General features: G+C 43.4%; 1 protein-coding gene and 1 long non-coding RNA gene across 7 annotated transcripts in view; one reads left to right on the top strand and one right to left on the bottom strand.

Moving 5' to 3' along the window:
- The first annotated feature begins 272 nt into the window (after positions 1–272).
- The window catches only part of gtf2ird1 (GTF2I repeat domain containing 1), a 28,227-nt gene continuing 10,025 nt past the window's right edge, over positions 273–18,474 (top strand). For 3 of the 5 annotated variants that reach the window (XM_056441522.1, XM_056441502.1, XM_056441529.1), the window contains exons 1-13: positions 3,465–3,512; positions 5,947–6,084; positions 7,223–7,364; positions 8,203–8,379; positions 8,673–8,856; positions 10,715–11,049; positions 11,947–12,042; positions 13,649–13,732; positions 14,741–14,924; positions 15,792–15,817; positions 17,036–17,150; positions 18,219–18,262; positions 18,379–18,459. In XM_056441522.1, the coding sequence (XP_056297497.1) occupies positions 3,480–3,512; positions 5,947–6,084; positions 7,223–7,364; positions 8,203–8,379; positions 8,673–8,856; positions 10,715–11,049; positions 11,947–12,042; positions 13,649–13,732; positions 14,741–14,924; positions 15,792–15,817; positions 17,036–17,150; positions 18,219–18,262; positions 18,379–18,459 (1,639 nt within the window). In that variant the 5' untranslated portion in view covers positions 3,465–3,479. Of the gene's footprint in view, positions 566–3,464; positions 3,513–5,044; positions 5,260–5,946; positions 6,085–7,222; positions 7,365–8,202; positions 8,380–8,672; positions 8,857–10,714; positions 11,050–11,946; positions 12,043–13,648; positions 13,733–14,740; positions 14,925–15,791; positions 15,818–17,035; positions 17,151–18,218; positions 18,263–18,378; positions 18,460–18,474 lie in introns of those variants that run through there. The other 2 variants (XM_056441508.1, XM_056441515.1) reach the window with 2 other exon arrangements.
- Positions 7,319–8,765, bottom strand: LOC130211362 (uncharacterized). Of its 2 annotated transcripts, none has more exons than XR_008835015.1 (5): positions 8,624–8,765; positions 8,246–8,403; positions 7,715–7,788; positions 7,499–7,638; positions 7,319–7,397 (listed from the first exon to the last, which is right to left on the bottom strand). It is a non-coding gene; the product is annotated as an uncharacterized LOC130211362 (long non-coding RNA). The 2 variants fall into 2 exon arrangements; XR_008835016.1 differs by having other exon boundaries at positions 8,652–8,765.

Here is an 18,474-nt window from a genome sequence, read left to right as displayed (position 1 = left end):
ATAAATAAATAAGAGCACAACTGGCCGTGTGAAGTTGCAAAGTGTCAGAAACAGTGTAATGAAATCCTCACAGTCCTAATAATAATACTAATAATAGTAATAATAATAATAATAATAATAATAATAATAACACCGTAACACCATAACCCTTCGCCATGTGAATAGTATTCCCCGAGGGGTATTTTCCAGAGGTTTCCTCCGTTAATCCTGTATGTAAATTGCAGCCAATAGATGCTGTTGTTGAGTTGGGCTGGATTAGCAGGAGGCGAATGAGTTTCAATTTTACTGGATTACAGAACAAAGAAAGGGGAAAGGGACACCCTGCTCTGTGGAGGGGTGGGAAAAAAAGCGAAATAAACTAAGAATAAATACACAAATTATAGACTGTTAAACGTGCGATCGAAGTCAACAGAGTGATGATCCGGATTACGATGTTTTAGCAAGACGGCACAGCTACATTGTGGATGGGAATTGCGAGCGTTTTCCGATGGATTAAAACGGGGGGGAATAAAAAACCTATTCCGGGATTGACAGCAGCAACAAGGCTCTTTAACCGCTAATTAAGGTGAGAGATTTTCGCCGGGCCATTTTTATTTTAATATTCACCAGCGGGGCAACGTAGTAGTGGTTCTCTCGCGGAGACCGTTTGCTTCTTTTTTCGTGACTCGTACGTGTTGGGAAATATTACAGATTATAACCGTAATTTATGGGGGGGTGGAGGAGGAGGAGGGGTGGTGGAGGGGTGTTTGAGAGGACATGAAAGGAAAAGTGCTAAAGCTAGCGCAGGAGCTAGCGCGAGCTAAGCTAGTTAAGCTAGGTAGCCCAACGGTTATTACGTGACCGTTAGCTCGCCGTCGGTTGTAGTTTAGGGCATAACGTAGCGGGGGGAAGGTGACCGTTAGCCGGCGGGTGGGTCCGTTAAGAGGGGACGGCTCCGTGTAACCTTGTGAGAGCCTATATTTATGATTTAGCCCCCCCCCCCCCCCACAGCCCTCCACCACCACCAACTCTCTGTGCTAGAACAACAAAGCAAAGCTAGCTAACGCCGCAAAAGGTGTAAGCGACATATTTGTAAACTTCAGCGATACAAAGATGTGACTAATAATCAGTCACAGGTTTGTTAAACTGCAGTAAAACCACGGGGTACATGGCTGCCTTGTCGTTCACGTACACCCCTTGAACAGTCTCCAACTAAAAACAGGCATTTCCTGTGAGGCAAACAACATTGTTCGGTGTGTGTACGAGTGGTTTTCTTATGCACTCTCTATGTCTCTCTCTCTCTCTATACACTGCTTGGTTGTAGCTTTAAAGCTGTTTTTCCAAAAGGGAGAGGGGAAAAGCTGACAGGGATACAACTTTTCGTCAGCTGCGAGCTGTCTCCTCTGACGGATTGAATTCACACGACCGAGATTTGTACACACGCTCATTTCCTCCTGGGGGAACAGACCGTGACTTTATTTTTATTGCACCCAGGTCTCATATCCTGTGGTTTCAAGCTTCTTTATTTTGTCTCCTGGGTCTATAGCTTTTTAACGTAATCCCCCCCCCCCCACCCATTTTTCTTTTCTCTCATGTGATGTGAACTTTTAAGAGTAGTTCTCCTACAAGAGGAACTCACCACAACTCTATTATAGTGGAAGCCAAAACAAAACATGGCGGTATAAAGTTAAATATACACACATAATCCCCTATAGTACGTCCAATAGTCCCACGTCCTGAGTATGTGTTACTCTGATGAATTAAATCAACATGATCAGCTTTTATGGCTTTATTAACCTGTAATAAACCCACTGAATTGTTGATATACTATAACATAAATACCCTTATAAACACAGTATTTGTGAGGAGGAAAATGAGGCCTATACTTATGTCATATGTTAACGTGTGGCTATTTTTTATTTGATAAAAAGTAGGGCCTTGAAGGATAACCCATGGTTTTTGCATGATTTAGCCTATTAGCTTACAATGTTTTCAACCAATGTGTTGTAATGTGGACAAATATAAGCATAATATATAGAGATAGATATCTATCTAGATAGATATATATCTATCTATATATATAAGACTTGGAGGATTGCATATCCTTGCATAGGCTTGGTGTCTGTGGTCCGTTCTCTACCATTAATCCTTCCAGGCATCGCAAGCCCCCAAAAAAATCAGGGATGACATTCCCTAAAGCCACGGCCTCGAGCACAGGGTGTGAACAAAGGGATTACGTTGTTTGCTTTTAATAAGTAGCTGTCAAACCACACCCTGATTTATTGCAAGTTGTTCATCAAAGTTGCCGTTGCAATTAATGTACACAAAACAAAGTTTTGGACGAAACATTTATTTCAGGACTCTTTTGTACCCGTGGAATTCCCGCCCATAATTACACCTCCTTCGCAGACCGTGCAGGCATGTACAGACTGCACTTGACTGACATCTCTCCGCTCCCCCACCTCCTGCTCGTCGTCTCGCACCTGTCGGTTACACCTTGTGCGCTCCAGACTGCGACCGGCACGGTGCCGGTCTAAGCCAGTCGAGCCAGGAGCGCGGTAGTTTCCTCTTTCTGTTTCCCCCCCCCAAAAGGGCACTCTGACCTGACTCTGTGGCACAGATCGACGCGGCGCGGTAAACAACACGGGCGAATGAACACCGCGCTTCACCTCTTTGTTTGAATCCACACGAGGCGCGTACGGTACGAACGGGGTCTCCGCCGACACTCACACGCAGAAGAGGTGAAACGAAAAGGCGTGCGGTCGTCGTCCGACTTCCCGTTAAGATTCCTTGCGTGAAGGAATGTCCTTCCTCGTGAAGACGTGCCGCCTGTGGATCAGGAGTCGTGTGAAACCGTTGGCAGGAATGTGCATCGCGTTACCTGCACTCTCGTGTGTGTGTGTGTGTGTGTGTGTGTCGTCATTCACATGCAAAAAAAAAAAAATGGCTCAAATGACAAGGATCTGCTCATAAAAGCCTAAATAGTTTTTAAAAAACAACTCCTGGGCTCCTTTTTTAAAAAAGCTGCTGTTTGCATACCAGCGGATGTCACACGAGGCCCGGTCAAATGTTCGTTGTCATGGCGCCGGCTTAAGCTCCGCCCCGCCGTGCTTCAACCTGAGCACGCGCACGTCGAGAACGCTAATTCCAAAGAGCGTAACATGCCGTGAAACCGCGAATCGGCGATGCGTGCTCCCCACGGCCCGTGTGCGGGAAGTGGACGCAGTCACCTTGACTTGTTGGGTTTGCGGACGGACGTTTTGAAGCCTCGAGTTCGGCGATTGGGCCGTCGCCATCTTGGAATTTTTGCAACCGGTGAACAGAAGCGACGCCGAATACGGCAACCGATAGCAACCGAGACCCGCCAATCACACGAAGCCCGCCCTAAAGCATCCCCCCCCCCCCCCCCCCCGCGACTCTAAATGAAGCATCGTTTACGGAATGAACGTCGTGCTGGGTTGACGAAGACGTGAACCGAGAGATCGTGACCGCAAAAAACGATGTTTACAGAGGAAATAACTGGAGAAAGAGAAGTACGAACGCCGATACCATGTTTATTTTCGTAACCGGAGTCTGGCCCGACGAGATAAGGCGAGTTTGAGACGCTTCCGCATCGGCTCCCCTTCGAGGAGGTTGCCGCCCATGACCACGTTATCGTGTTCTAAAGGACATCCAGCACACGTCGTCTGCAGCTGAAGCGAAACAGAAATGTTTGTCCATCCAAAAATACAAATGAGAGCGTGACAGGTGCCAGCAGACTCAACTTCAGTCAACACCTTCCTGCCGGAGACGTATCCCCTTTTTGACACTCTGTTTTTCATTTGTTTTAAAGAGCGACGCCAGCTCCCTGTTCAACGGGAACATCATTCACCAGTCACCTTCACCGACTCGTGGATATTTGCACAATATTTGTATTTGTATCCAGAGTACCCCCTCTGTCAGTAAGCAGCGTTATCGTGTTACAGACCTCTTTGGGCCCCTCTTAAACAGGTTTTATGCAGTTTCTGAGCAAATTCACTTAGAGGTTGGCTCCGAGTGGCTCTCTGGCGCTTTGCCCAGGAGAAAAGCCCGGCAACATCCGTCCAATTAGGCATCGATAGAAATGCACACGCAAAAAACAAAGCTGTTTTTTGGTCATCTTTTTAGGAAACAATTCAAAAAATAGATTCCTCGGTACATTTTTACACACTGGTGCAGTCCGTGAGACATTCATCATTTTAGGGGCCGATGTGACTTTCAGTTCTGATGCTGATATTTGGATTTGGTGTGTGTGTGTGTGTGTGTCTATCGATACCGAAAGCGGAAGGTAATGTTTTGATCGCCGTGTATTTATTTATTTATTTGTGTGTGTGTTACTCGCATAACTCGAAAAATATTAAACCAAATCGCCTGAAATTCGGTGGGATGATTGGTTATTATCCGGGGACCATTTGACTAGATTTTGGAATCGATTTGGTCAAAGGTCAAGGTCAAGATCATGAAAAGGTTAATATCTTCTTTTTACCATAGCACGGTCAATTTTTATACAATTGGCATGCAACTAATGCCAACATGTTCATAATTCAATGCCCACTCTTGTGATATGCGAAGGTATGCGCTCTACCGAGTGCCCGTTCTAGTTATTTATTTATTTATTTTTAATCAGCTTGTGTGTTAAGAATATTTAAAAAAACGATGCCCCCACGAAAAAAACCAGTTCCACGGGTCCAATCTGTTGCTTTATTCTGAAACACCCCTCCTCACACTGAAGTGTTCGCCTCACCTCCTCTTGACACGGCATTACTCTTCTTGAGCCTTCGCTTTAGCTTCATCCCCACCTTTTCCCCTCCTCCTTCGCCCGCTTCCCCCTTCCTGCCTTTTTTCAAAGCTGTCGGAGGGAAAGAGGCCATCTATTTCGAGGCCGTAATACTTTAGGAGGGAGCTAATGTTTGCCATGGCCCCAGGGGAGGCAGATTTAGACGGCCAATAGACTCGGCGTGTTCAGACCGGTGCAGCTGAACCCCGTCACACCCACCCTCCTCTCTCTCTCTCTCTCTCTCTCTCTCTCTATTGAGTCAGTGGTTCGGGCTTGCCAGAGGCTAGCATAATGGTTCCCAGTGTCTGGAGAGATTAAAGGCCAGAGCTGCATTGTTCAAATGCCCCGAGATTAGTTTCCAAGGAGACGGGCCTCGGTTGCCATGAGAACATGGTGCCTGGTTTTAGCCCCGCCGCTGTAACGGTCCCTATCTCTTTTCCGCCGTACTTCTATTTACATAGTCTGTCGTGTTATCTGGAAATTAGGTAATTGAGTTTTTTTTCTATTTTTCAGCGACGCTCTGGTTGTGGGAACTTATCTCCCGTAAAGAGGCTCATGTGACGTCACGCGAGGGCTCCAGCTAGCCCCCGAACACACGGCCGCCAAACCGTAATATGCCGGATTCAGATGGATTCACGTTTCAGCCGCACTCTCGAGACTCTCGGGATGTCGGTCGGCGGACGACTGTCGGACGACCTAGCGGCTCAAAGTGTTTCCACTCACGCCGTCCGCTTGATCTCAACTTCTATTGGCGCAAAGATTCTGCCCGGACATTTCGGGGGTTCACGTGACGATGAATCCTAAATGTCTTTCGCGTTCTCGCGTGACCGCCGCGAGTTTGACATTTCGCGGCCGCGAGTGGAAATGTCACAACGGCTGGATTGCCGAGTCGTCTCCGCGAGCGCCGTTAGCCGTGATCTGTCCGCGAATGGCGTATGCGTCCTGAAGATAAGAAGAAGAAGAAGAAGAAGAAAAAGCCTCCACCCTTCCTCACCTCGATCGTCTCTCGGTGTCAGATCGATGCGCTTGCTTTTTTTTGTTGCATTTGCTTAAAGTCAAACCGAACGACGTCGGCGGAAGCTGCTTTGAATGCAGGTCGCCGCCGCGCGTCAACGTGAAGGTGTTGCGCAATGTCCCGCCTGTAACCGTGTTCGTCTGGTCCCTCTGTGCAGAGAGGCATGGCTCAGATGAGGAAGCTGGCATGCGACGGCGTCCGGACCAACTCCTCCCACCGGGGCGACCCGCAGGCCCCGCTGGCGTCGGCCCGACAGGAGATCCTCACCAGCCTGGTGTCCGCCCTGGACTCGGTGGTACGTATGCCCCACATCCAGCCGACGCTCTTCACGGAGGTCTCATCGAGACTTCGTGGAGATCCAGCCGGAAAGGCGCGAATATAATAAACGGCTGCATTTCTTATTAATGCGATGACGCATTTGTTCCATCTAGGGCTGCAACTAATAGTTATTTGGATACATTTAATTTTATTCCTCTTGGATAAAAATGTATAAAATATATATATAAATACATATATATATATATCTATATATATATAGATAATATATATATAATATATATATACATAGATAATATATATATATATAATATATGTATATATATACAATATATATACACATAGATAATATATATATATATATATTTTAAAAATCAGGATTCACTTCAGACTGTGTGAGACTGACGGCATGAAATATCCCCCAGTCTCCATAATGTTACGTGATACGCCGCTTCCACAAAAATTGCATCGCGAGGCAACGGCTTAGCATGTGAGCTTTATCCACGCTGAGCTTTAAAGTAGCAGCGGAGAGAAAACGTTTGTTTTTAACGTCTCTGCCTCCAACAATGTTCAAATGTTTACCGCAGAGATGAAGCTGACGGTGGGAGTTCACTGTCATTCATCACGTGATCTACAGAAGCCTCGCCATTGGTCGGTTTACTGCCTCCACTGAGACGTTGCCAAAGCTTCTGCATCGTGACCATGCAGCAACGATACAGATCCAGCAGCATGTTCATTCAGTAAAAGTATGGTCCAAATAGAGTCAGATAGAACAAAGAGCTTTTTGGGCGGGGCTACCTTGTGATTGACAGGTCTCGACGTCACTCCTCCCCAGTCCAAATATGGTCACTTCCGATGACGAAGAAAAAAATGCCGAATTCGAGGCTTCAAAACATCAGTCCACAAAGCATCCACGCCCGCTTCTCAGATACAGTCTGTGGTGATAAAATAGAACCAACTACTCAACGACATACTTTTATGTGAACGGTTATTATATTTTAATTAATTGAATCGAGTCGATGCGGTCCCCTTTCCCAAGAGAACCAGAATGCAGCTCTTCCAGGTCCCTCCGTTTTCTTCATGGAGTTCCTCAGATCTTCTTCAGAGTTCAACGGGAATGACTCCTGGGTAAACGCCGCCTCCTCCTTGTCTTGCAGTGCATGGCCATGTCCAAGCTCAACGCCGAGGTGGCGTGCGTCACCGTGCACGAGGACAGCGTGATCGCCGTCGGCACGGAAAAGGGCCGAGTGTTCCTCAACTCCAGGAGGGAGATCCAGACCGACTTCTACAAGTTCTGCCGTGAGTCCTGCTCTCCTGCCGGTGTCGAGCAGTCTGCATCTCATGTGGCGCGGAAAAAAACGTTTGGCTGCATTACGTTTTTTTCTTCTTCTCCAAAACAACAACAACTCTTATTTTGTTTGTTTCGCATTTACCTTGTCGGAGGCTTTTTTCAATTTTTTTAAAGAGCTTTATTTGATGTTTCAGTTCCTTCTTGTCACTCAAATCACAATTGGCCTCTCATTCTCACACACACACACACACACACACAGATTCCAGTGTACCCCTTCGTTTCCTGTAAACAAATTGAAAACTAGTCTGTAAGTTTGAAAGCATATTTCAGATGTCAGCGCGGGAAGTAAAATGCACACCTGTTGACCTTGAAAGTCCGAGGGGTCGAGGGGTCGAGGGGGTCGAGGCCTCCCGTGAAGCGAGTTCCAGTTCGCTGTGTTTTAGTAAAGAAGGAGAAAAGGAATTCAATTCAGTTTATTTTATACAGACCAATATCACAAATTACAAATGTAGCCTCAGCGGGCTTTACAATCTGTACACATATGACATCCCTGACCTTTGACCTTTGACCTCACACGCACCAGGAAAAACTCCCATGAAATAGGGAGTCACCGTGTGCACATAATGTATGAAATGTGCTTCATAAGTTGACTTCACTGTATACCCTCGACTCGGAATAAGTGACTTGTTTGGGTCTCAGGTTGTTAACAATCATATTAAAAGGCATCATTTTTCAAAAGGAGACGTATTTATTTCAAAAAATCATATTGCATCTGAATTTTCTTTTCTCCAATATTTCCATAATTTGCATAAGATGTGATTTTTCTGTGCCCCTTTTGGCTCTCAGGGGGTCCGTGTCTGCAGAATCCCCCCACAGCCAACACTCATACCAAAGACCAGGAAGGAGAGCTCAGCAAACCCAGTGAGGACGGCGAGCTCGGGAAATCCAGAGCGCCGTCGGACGCCCAGTCCAACATCTTTGTTCTGAGGAAGATGGTGGAGGAGGTCTTCACTGTACTCTACAGTAAGGACGGGGACCTGACGCATCCTGAAATATCATAAGAAACATGAAAAGTGTTCACTCCAGTCCTCTGGTGTGCACAGGGTCTTTATGTTTCTGAATTCCTAATTAATGGGATGCTGGACAATGGTCTGTCCATGTGATGGACGAGTGCTGCCGAGTGCACGGTGACAGTCCACTGAAACGGACTTTTGGACCTGGTATTGATTTCCACGTGTATTACCCCCCCCCCCACACACACACACACCTCAGCTTAACCCTCCCAAAGTGCTCACGCTGCTCTGTGTGACACGCAGGCGAGGCCGTGGGGAAGAGCAGCCTGGTCCCCGTGCCTTACGAGTGGATCCAGAAGGACCCCGGCTGCGTGGCGGCCCACGGTTTGCCCGAGGGAGTGGCCCTGCAGAAGCCCTCGGAGTACGACACCAAGACGCTGATGAAGATCCTGGAGCAGAGCCACCGCATCCAGTTCAGCGTGAAAAGGTGAGTCGGCGTCCGGTCGCTCTGCTTGTTGTTGTTTTGGGACAACGGGAAACCAGCTGGTTCACATCTCCGGACTGGTGAAAAAAACATCGGTATTTCAGCTTTTAATGCTTTGCAGAGGGCGATCCTCGTCTGCTGGCTGCTCTTGTGGCGAGTTATTGGGAGCAGACGGGCTGCAGTGTGGAAAAACACGCTGAAGGTTCAGCGTTAGCCTCCCAAGAACTCAGAGATTCACGTGGATGTAGCCCAAGCCCGGCTAGTGGTACTTGTCATTTATTCGGGAGGTCAACTCACCCCTCAGCTTTCGTAATAACCAGGTGACTGATAATAAACAGCCAGGAGCTGGAATGTCACGTGTGGGCGGAGCCTGTTGACAGACAGAAGTCTCTGATTATACATATATATATATACATATTATATATACATATATATACACTACCATACATACATACGTACGTACACACATACACACACACATACATACATACACACACACACACATCCAAAGACAACTGCTTCTTTTGTTAATAAATCTCTTTATTGATTGAAGAATCATTTTAGGAGCGAAGGGAGAGCGTTTCTCTTTTTCTGATAAACTGAAATTCGGCTTCCGGACTCATGATGAAGGAAAAAAAAGAGAAAAGTTGTCCGATTGTTTCCCGGTGGATTCGTGACTTTTAGCTATTCTTTCTGGATGTTTCTCAGCCGCTAAGTTCTGAAGCCCGAATAAATAACCATCAACCGCTCCCCGTGTGATTGACCGTGGAGCCCGGCGCTCTCCATTCATTACCACGCGCATCAGTGAACACGGCAGCAGACACGCTGAACCGCACAGGCTGCAGAGTGTGCTTCCCCTTCAAGCCACCAGGGGAACAACGAGCTGAAGGAACCTTTTATTCCAGGACTAAAACTACTGGTGGAAAAGCAGCTTTATTGGCTTGCTTATAACCAGAGGCGTCGTTACGCCTATTTTAGGGGGCCTTCACAATAAATAACTATCGACATCTCTCTATTCTTTGGATTAATATATTATTATAATATTTGTTTCCATTGAATGGTATATTTAACACTAAACTAGTTCATCCTTATCTCAGTGATAGTGTCCACATGAGCAGAACATATCACTATGACCCTTAAATGATCCATGAATGATATTCAGGGGGCCCCAATAAATGTAACCTTTTGAAATAACATTGAACCTTTATATAAATAATTAATATACTTATTTAGGCTTACAGTATTTGAGCAATTGTCATAAAAATGGCAATAATTAGACTATTAGGCAGTACTTTACAGTAGAAAGTGTTTTCTTAGATTTTTTAAAACAAAAACCAAACAGAAAACATAAATCAGACAATCATGTTCAATTTTATTATTATTTCCTTGAGGTTATTTATTGTTATTATATTTTTTAAACAACTATTAACATTTATAACTTATTTCATTGTTTATTTATATTTTAAAATTATATTTATAGATTTGTTTGTGTACAGTACAGGCAATACATCGGACTCACACAACACAGAGCAAAAACAAAACGCTATTAAATTATCAGAATTATTAGAGGACCTTATGGGGGCATTTTGTGCCCCTCCTCATGATATAAGGGGCAAAACTATATTTCTTAGGGGCAGTTTTGCCCTTTGCCCTCGTGTATTTCCGACGCTACCACACACATGAGCTGATTCAATTTAGCTTTAAATCATTTATTCTGAAAAGGATCAAGGCCATAATGTTCAAACGGAGCCTTTGCTGTGGCGATAAGCCGAGAGACACTTGGCAGGCGACGCAAACAAAAAGCTGGAGGTCAAGCCGCGACGCGTTCAAACCCTCCGCATGTCTTTGTGTCTGTTTACAGGCCGGCGGACGACTTGCCTCGAGAAGCCAAGCCCGCCACCGACATCAATCACAACTCTTCCACCGGCGCCGTGACACCCGGCAGCCACGGCGCCGGGAAGACCGCCGCCGCCGCCGCCGCCGCCCAGGCGGTCACGTCGTTAAGTCCCGCCTCTTCCAGCAACTCCGTCCTGTCGAACTTCCTGTACGGCATGCCCATGTCCTCCAAACCTCCCCCGGACTGCAAGCTGGACTTCAAGCCCATGTCGCTCCTCAACCTGGGCAAGGACCGGCTGGCCAACTGGACCGCGGGCGCCGACAAGACGGGCACGTCCGCCAAGGACTGTCCCGGCAACGGTGAGACGCGCACGCGAGGCGGGATGTGATCCGCAACCACAGCACCGACAGTTAACACCGGGGTTGAAAAGATTCCTTTCGTGAGGAGATGTTCAATCCAAGATGGAGACGACATTCACGACCACGAGCGTGACGACAATGAAATGTAAATTCTCTACATGACCAATGTGTATTTCAGACTCCGTGACCTAGAGAAGCGGTTCATGTATTCAGGTGGTCTTTGAAGTCTCATTATTTCACTCAGAGCAGCACTTTACCCTTTATAGCACATTTCCATGTCACATACATCGTCCAGGCGGCGTGTGGAACCACATCAGCTGGTTGTCTCCTTCAAAAGTTTGGGGTCACTTAGAAATGTCCTTATTTTTCAAAGTAAAGCTCTGTTTTTTATTAATAAAGATAACATTAAATTAATCATTAATACACTCTCTACATAGTTAATGTGTAAATGACTATTTTCTGGTGTTTAATGAAGTCTCTACAGAGGTGTGTAGAGGCCCATCTCCAGTGTTCTAGTGGTACATTGTGTTATCGCCTTAGAAGACTAGCGGAGGGGTAGAAAACCCTTTAAAACGCTTTTTATGTGAGCGCAGCTGAAAACAGTTACGCTGGTGAGAGAAGGTATAAAACTGGCCTTCCAAGAAGAACAACATTAATATTTACAATATAAATCATTATTTATAACCTTGTTAATGTCTTGACTATATTTTCTATACATTTTTCAATTAATTTGATGAATCAAAGTGTGAGTTTACATGGAAAACACAAAATAGTCTGGGTGACCCAACACTTTTGAACGCTGGTGTCTATTTGATAATTGCGTCCAGTATCTCGTGGATTTGAACCTCTCTGGCTGAAGTGAAGTGAACTGAGCGTATTCTTATGCATTTTTTTCAGACGAGGCGTTGCGACTCCCCGGGGAGGAGGGGCAGAGCCCTCCTGGCGTCCACATCTCCAAGAGGCTGCTCTTCTCCATCGTACATGAAAAATCCGGTGAGATTGATCATCACTAATGAGCGGCATCCTAAGACGTGAACGATTTGCGCCGCACAGACCTTAAATGTGCTCAATATTTCCATCACACTTCCTGTTAATTAGCTTTTTCGAGTTAAATGTCGGCGCTTCTCGTTATTTTATTCCGTACGATTATTCCGGAGCTGCAGCCGGGAGGAGGACCGTGTCCTTTGGACGGCTTCATATAACTATATAAAAATCGAATCAAACCTTTAGTAAGAAAGACAATAATTGATTTGCAAAATGTGGAATTATTCATTTTAAGGGTATGTCATGACATTAGAAGGGATAGTTTTGAGCACTGGTGTCAAACACAAGGCCCGCGGGCCGAATGCGGCCCACCACGTCATTTTATGCGGACCCTGACGGCTTGAAAGACACATGATCGCCTCTATATCCTGTGCTTTTATTTTGAAGGTGAATTTGTCACCTTCAAAAGAAAAAAATGGATTTGTGTTATAATATTAGAGAAATGTTCTTGTGTTCAATATTTCTACTCTCGAATAAACAATAATCAAATGCAAAGAGAGTTATTTAACAATATGTTCGGGAGTAGTTTATACAGCGCTTCAGTTACGCCGGCCCTTTAAGAGGCGGCCATGATGCTGATGTGGCCCACGGTGAAGATGAGTACGACAGCCCTGGTTTAGAGGGTTTTTAAATGTGGTTTTATGCATTACCTTTAAACAAACCTCTACTGACACTGACTATGGAGAAGTAACGTAAAAACTGTGATATGGTGTCAGAGATGTTCAAATAAATCAACGTAGAGAATTGAGAGAATTCGATGAAACCCTTTGAAAAGTCTTGATCACATTTTTTCAATCATCAAATTTAAGAAAGCTTATATCAGAAAAAAACAACGCAGTTTTTTTAAAAATGTCTTTGCCCTCAAACATCAGTTCCAGATTCAGCGATACACATTTCATGAGGAAGTGTCTTCAGGTGTTTTTAAAAATAGATTGAAGGAGTTGGAGGAAGGTTCATCTGGTTGTAGATGAGGTATGAGTCCCTATGTCTTAGTTTTGGTTTTATTCATGTTGAGATCTAAAAAAATATCTGTATTTAAAAAAAATGTGTTACTGTCTGTCAGTGTTTTATATCTGAAACTTTGTTGAATGTGCTCCTGCTTGTCTCGGCCAGGACTCTCTTGTAGAGGAGATTTCTTTTAAATCTCAATGAGGCGTTTCCTGCTTAAATCAATTAAAATATTCTCACATGAATATTCTATTCTGATCTTCCGTCTCATGGGGTGTTTTTGTGAGTTTAGTTTCTCCTTCTCTTGGATCTGCCGGCTCACACAGAAGCCGAGCATTGTTTACTGAACAAAAGGCTAAACTTGACTAAACCTCAACCATTAAAGGGCTAAAGCTGCTTCCATGTCGAGGGTAATCCCGTAAGAAGATTGCACTTATTTCCCAAGTTGACATTGAGTAGATGGCCAAGATTAATCTCAGCTCCTTGGCAGTGAAGCTCGGCTCTTTTGAATTCACCGCGTGTGTAAAAAGTTTCTTCTTCTTCTTCTTCTTCTTCTTCTTCTTCTTCTTCTTCTTCTTCTTCTTCTTCTTCTTCTTCTTCATCGCAGAAAAATGGGACTCTTTCATTCGGGAAATGGAGGACATCAACACGTTGAGAGAATGTGTGCAGATCTTGTTCAATAGCAGATACGGTGAGCGTCTCTCTCCTCGATATCCCAGGCCGGCAGCATACTTCAAAAGGTAGCCCCGCCTCCTCGGGCGAAACGTTCATGCTGCGTGCTGATTGGCTGCGTGTCCACGGACGTTGATGGATTGGGGTCAGCGCTCATCCTCGGTGATTCATGACACGTCGTGTTCTCATTCGGCCGCCGCCGCCACGACGGGATCCGTTTTCCACATTTTCTTTATTATTATTATTATTATTATTATTATTATTATTATTAAAGTAAGTAATATATACTATTAAAAGTAAGTAATATATACCATTAAAAGTATGTAATATACTGTATACTATTAAAAGTAAGGAATATATACTATTAAAAGGAAGTAATATATACTATTAAAAGGAAGAAATATATACCATTAAAAGTAAGTAATATATACTATTAAAAGTAAGTAATATATACTATTAAAAGTAAGTAATATATACCATTAAAAGTATGTAATATACTGTATACTATTAAAAGTAAGGAATATATACTATTAAAAGTAAGAAATATATACCATTAAAAGTAAGTAATATATACCATTAAAAGTATGTAATATACTGTATACTATTAAAAGTAAGGAATATATACTATTAAAAGTAAGTAATATATACTATTAAAAGTAAGAAATATATACCATTAAAAGTAAGTAATATATACTATTAAAAGTAAGGAATATATACTATTAAAAGTAAGAAATATATACCATTAAAAGTAAGTAATATATACTATTAAAAGTAAGTAATATATACCATTAAAAGTATGTAATATACTGTATACTATTAAAAGTAAGGAATATATACTATTAAAAGTAATACGAGCCATAATCATTTAGCTCAATGAGGACAGCGCTGAGCAGCTTCATCCGAGCCCACAGCACCGATTATTATTCCCTTGAAGTTTGAATTCTTCATTTAGCTGGAAACAAATCTGACTTGTTAAATTGACCGTCTCAGTGATGTTCCTCGTTGCTTTATGGTCGTGTGCCTCCAGCCGAGGCCCTGGGTCTGGACCACATGGTGCCCGTCCCCTACCGCAAAATCGCCTGCGACCCCGGGGCCGTGGAGATCATCGGCATCCCGGACCAGATCCCCTTCAAGAGGCCGTGCACCTACGGCGTTCCCAAGCTCAAGCGCATCCTGGAGGAGCGCCACGGGATCCGCTTCATCGTCAAACGGTATTGACTTCTTTTTTCTTCATGCCGCTCTCAAGCGGCCTCATGTATAAAAAAACTCATGTCCCCAAAACAGCTGCTTTGCTGCAAGTTTTGCTCGACACTCAGAGAAAGAGTAACCGGTAGATTTGCGTGGGACTATTTTCAGCAGCGCATTAATCCACATTCGGTGCTCTAGAGAGCGGCGGGCGGGCGGGGCATGCGTTGGATTGACCCCAAAATGAACCGCGCCGCCCGTGTTCACGGCAACGAGAGAAACTCCTGGCTCAGAGGAGTCTGAGGATCCTTTCACAGTGTTTGTTGACAACGGGAACAATGAAGAATATCAGCAGCTCTGTGCCCCCCCCCCCCCCCTCCACCCAAAGAACCACACTTCAGATGTTTTACCCCCCCCTGGAGGGGAGGAGCTATCACAGCCACGCCGTTTCCCGACGTGTTTTATGAGCTTCGAGTCTTGACCCCGATACACAATCGGGACATCTGGCTTTAATGCGCCAGGTTGTTAATAAACTGTGGAGGAAGAGGGCTCTTCTTCATCAGCGGGACGTTTCACAAGTCCAACTTTAATCTCAAACAGTCGGTGCAAGCACATGTACATGAATACTCACGACTTAAAGAACCGTCTGAAGTTTAAGGACGATGTCAGACGGAGTGAGGCGGTCGGCGGGGGAATCGGCGATAACAGAGAAATGACTCATTTGCAGGATTGTTGGCCTGGCACCGGTTTGGTTAAAGAGCCGTTAAAAAGACGTGAATGACATCTTCCTGCACACGGATTTGCATCACGGGGGGGGTTTTTTGCCCCGAGAGCTGAAACACTCTTTGAACTCTGTGACTAATGGACTATTTTCCTTTTTTTTCATGTTCCAGAATGTTTGATGAAAGGATTTTCACCGGTAAGATTACAGTTGTTGTTGTTGTTGTTATTATTTGTTCTATCTTCTCACGCATGCGAGCTGTGATTTGGGTTGATTAAAGCGACTGTCTTTAATTACATTTGAAAACCTAACTGTCTTTCTTGAACTGTGAGCTTTCTGGAGAGATTTTAATGTCATGTATAGTTTATAATAGTTTTCTAGACTTAGTGTCATGCCGTTGTATCTTTACTAGAGATGTTCTGATCACACTATTGATTATGATACCTGAATAAACAAAACAAGTTAATTCCATCTCTAATATTTAAACATGATTTATTCAAACTTCTAGCCAAAAATGTATACAGGACTGTCTCAGAAAATTAGAATATTGTGATGAAGTTCTTTATTTTCTGTAATGCAATTAAAAAAACAAAAATGTCATGCATTCTGGATTCATTACAAATCAACTGAAATATTGCAAGCCTTTTATTCTGATTTATTGCTGATTATGGCTTACAGCTTAAGAAAACTCAAATATCCTATCTCTAAATATTAGAATATCATGAAAAAGTATACTAGTAGGGTATTAAACAAATCACTTGAATTGTCTAATTAACTCGAAACACCTGCAAGGGTTTCCTGAGCCTTGACAAACACTCAGCTGTTATAAATCTTTTTTAACTTGGTCTGAGGAAATATTAAAATTTTATGAGATAGGATTTTAGAGTTTTCTTAAGCTGTAAGCCATAATCAGCAATATTAAAAGAATAAAAGGCTTGCAATATTTCAGTTGATTTGTAATGAATCCAGAATGCATGACATTTTTGTTTTTTTAATTGCATTACAGAAAATAAAGAACTTTATCACAATATTCTAATTTTCTGAGACAGTCCTGTATATATATATATAAAAGAATATATATATGTATTTATATATATATATTTATATATATTTATAAATATATATATATTTATATAAATATTTATATATATATATATATATATTTAAAATATATATATATATCTATAAATATATATATATATCTAAAATATATATTACATTTAAACACATAACACAATTTAACCCAATACAATTCTGAATTGAGCTCATTGTTGGCATATTCACAGTTTATTATTATGAGACAGAGCGAATAACTTAAAAAATCCTCTACATCCGTCGAGTGTTTGTTTATATATTTACAGCTCACAGATGTTACTCGTTGTTTTGTTTATCCTGTTGTCTTGTTTTTTGTCCAAGCCGCTGGCAAGATGGCGAGGGAGGAGGGCAAGCACGACCCGGGCTGCACGCTCGAAGACGGCTTCCTGGACAACCTGAGCATCTCGCCCAGCGCAGCCGAGCCGCTCAGCAGCAGGTCTCACACACACACACACACACAAGATATATACAGTATATATAAAACATATATATGGTATATATATAGGAAATATATATCTATAGATATAGATACTGTATTTATCGTTTTCCTTCCTACTATGACACCAGCTGTGATTTGCTTCCATAAATAGGATTAATTTATATTTTTTAATTCTTAAATGTAACATGCCCAGCTATTTATTGTATTGCTGTCACTTTATACTTTAGGGACACTGTATACACTTTCATTTGTATTTAATTTTCATTTAATTTTTACTTTCCTTTATTATTTTAAATTCTTAAATTTAACATGCCCTGCTATTTTATTAGAATTTTATTATATATTTGTAAAAATGTTTTGCTGCTGTGCTAAGAAATTTCCCCCTGGGGCTGAATAAAATAAAATATAATCTCATCTAAATATATAAATCAACTAATGCATAAAAAATATATATATTTAAATTTAAAATCTGTGCAGGTTACCTGAAGTCTCAGACTCGTCGTCATGTAGCTGGTCCTTAGTTCACCAGATTGTTATCACATAATTCAACAACTAAAAGGAATACTACACCTGCTAAACAACCTTTTATACATCGACCACTCCCCGAGCCCCTCGAGGTGAACAGAGAATCAGAAGAGTCTTGTTTATTAACGGCTCCAACTCCTTCATCTCTTTATTTCTGCTTCTATACAACCAGAGGAGTCGCCCCCTGGTGGTCAGGAGAGAGAATGCAGCTTTGACACATGAAGCAGAGACTTCTATACAACCAGAGGAGTCACCGGTACACATTGCTGGGTTCTGTTTTTCACCTTTTGAGGCACGGGGGGAAAGTTTTCTTTAAGAAGTCAAGTTAACGCAGGCTGAGGTACAAATGGTCAGTTCAGGTGAAATATTCCTTTAAGCCAAATGTGAAATCTGCACTCTCATTCATTTTAAGTGCCGGTACACGGTTAGTAGCCATGAGCCGTTCCCGTGTCCCACCACCTCATAAGTGCTTATGTATTTTTAATGAACCCGTTTTGTAATTTGGAAGTCACCCGGGTGTCTTCTGGTTTAATCTCTCAGATCAGCGAGTGCGTGCGTGAGTCCCTTGGCGGACTGTGAAGCAGGTATGTGCAAACAAAAGTCTCAACGCGATGCTGAAGACCCCGTCTCATCGCGTTGTCAGTTCAAACGCTCTCTGTTCACCGCCGCCATAAAACACGCCGCCGTCCGCCCCCCGCAGGTCCTTCTGGGGATTGCGTCCCTCTGAAAAGGATTAAAACGGAGCCTCCGGACGGGGACGGGGTCCAGGCCGCCGTGCCGGGTGAGTGTGCGCCGG

The sequence above is a fragment of the Pseudoliparis swirei genome, chromosome 3, assembly GCF_029220125.1.
Source record: "Pseudoliparis swirei isolate HS2019 ecotype Mariana Trench chromosome 3, NWPU_hadal_v1, whole genome shotgun sequence".
Lineage (NCBI taxonomy): Eukaryota > Metazoa > Chordata > Actinopteri > Perciformes > Liparidae > Pseudoliparis > Pseudoliparis swirei.
This window is presented reverse-complemented; position numbering and strand designations above follow the sequence as displayed.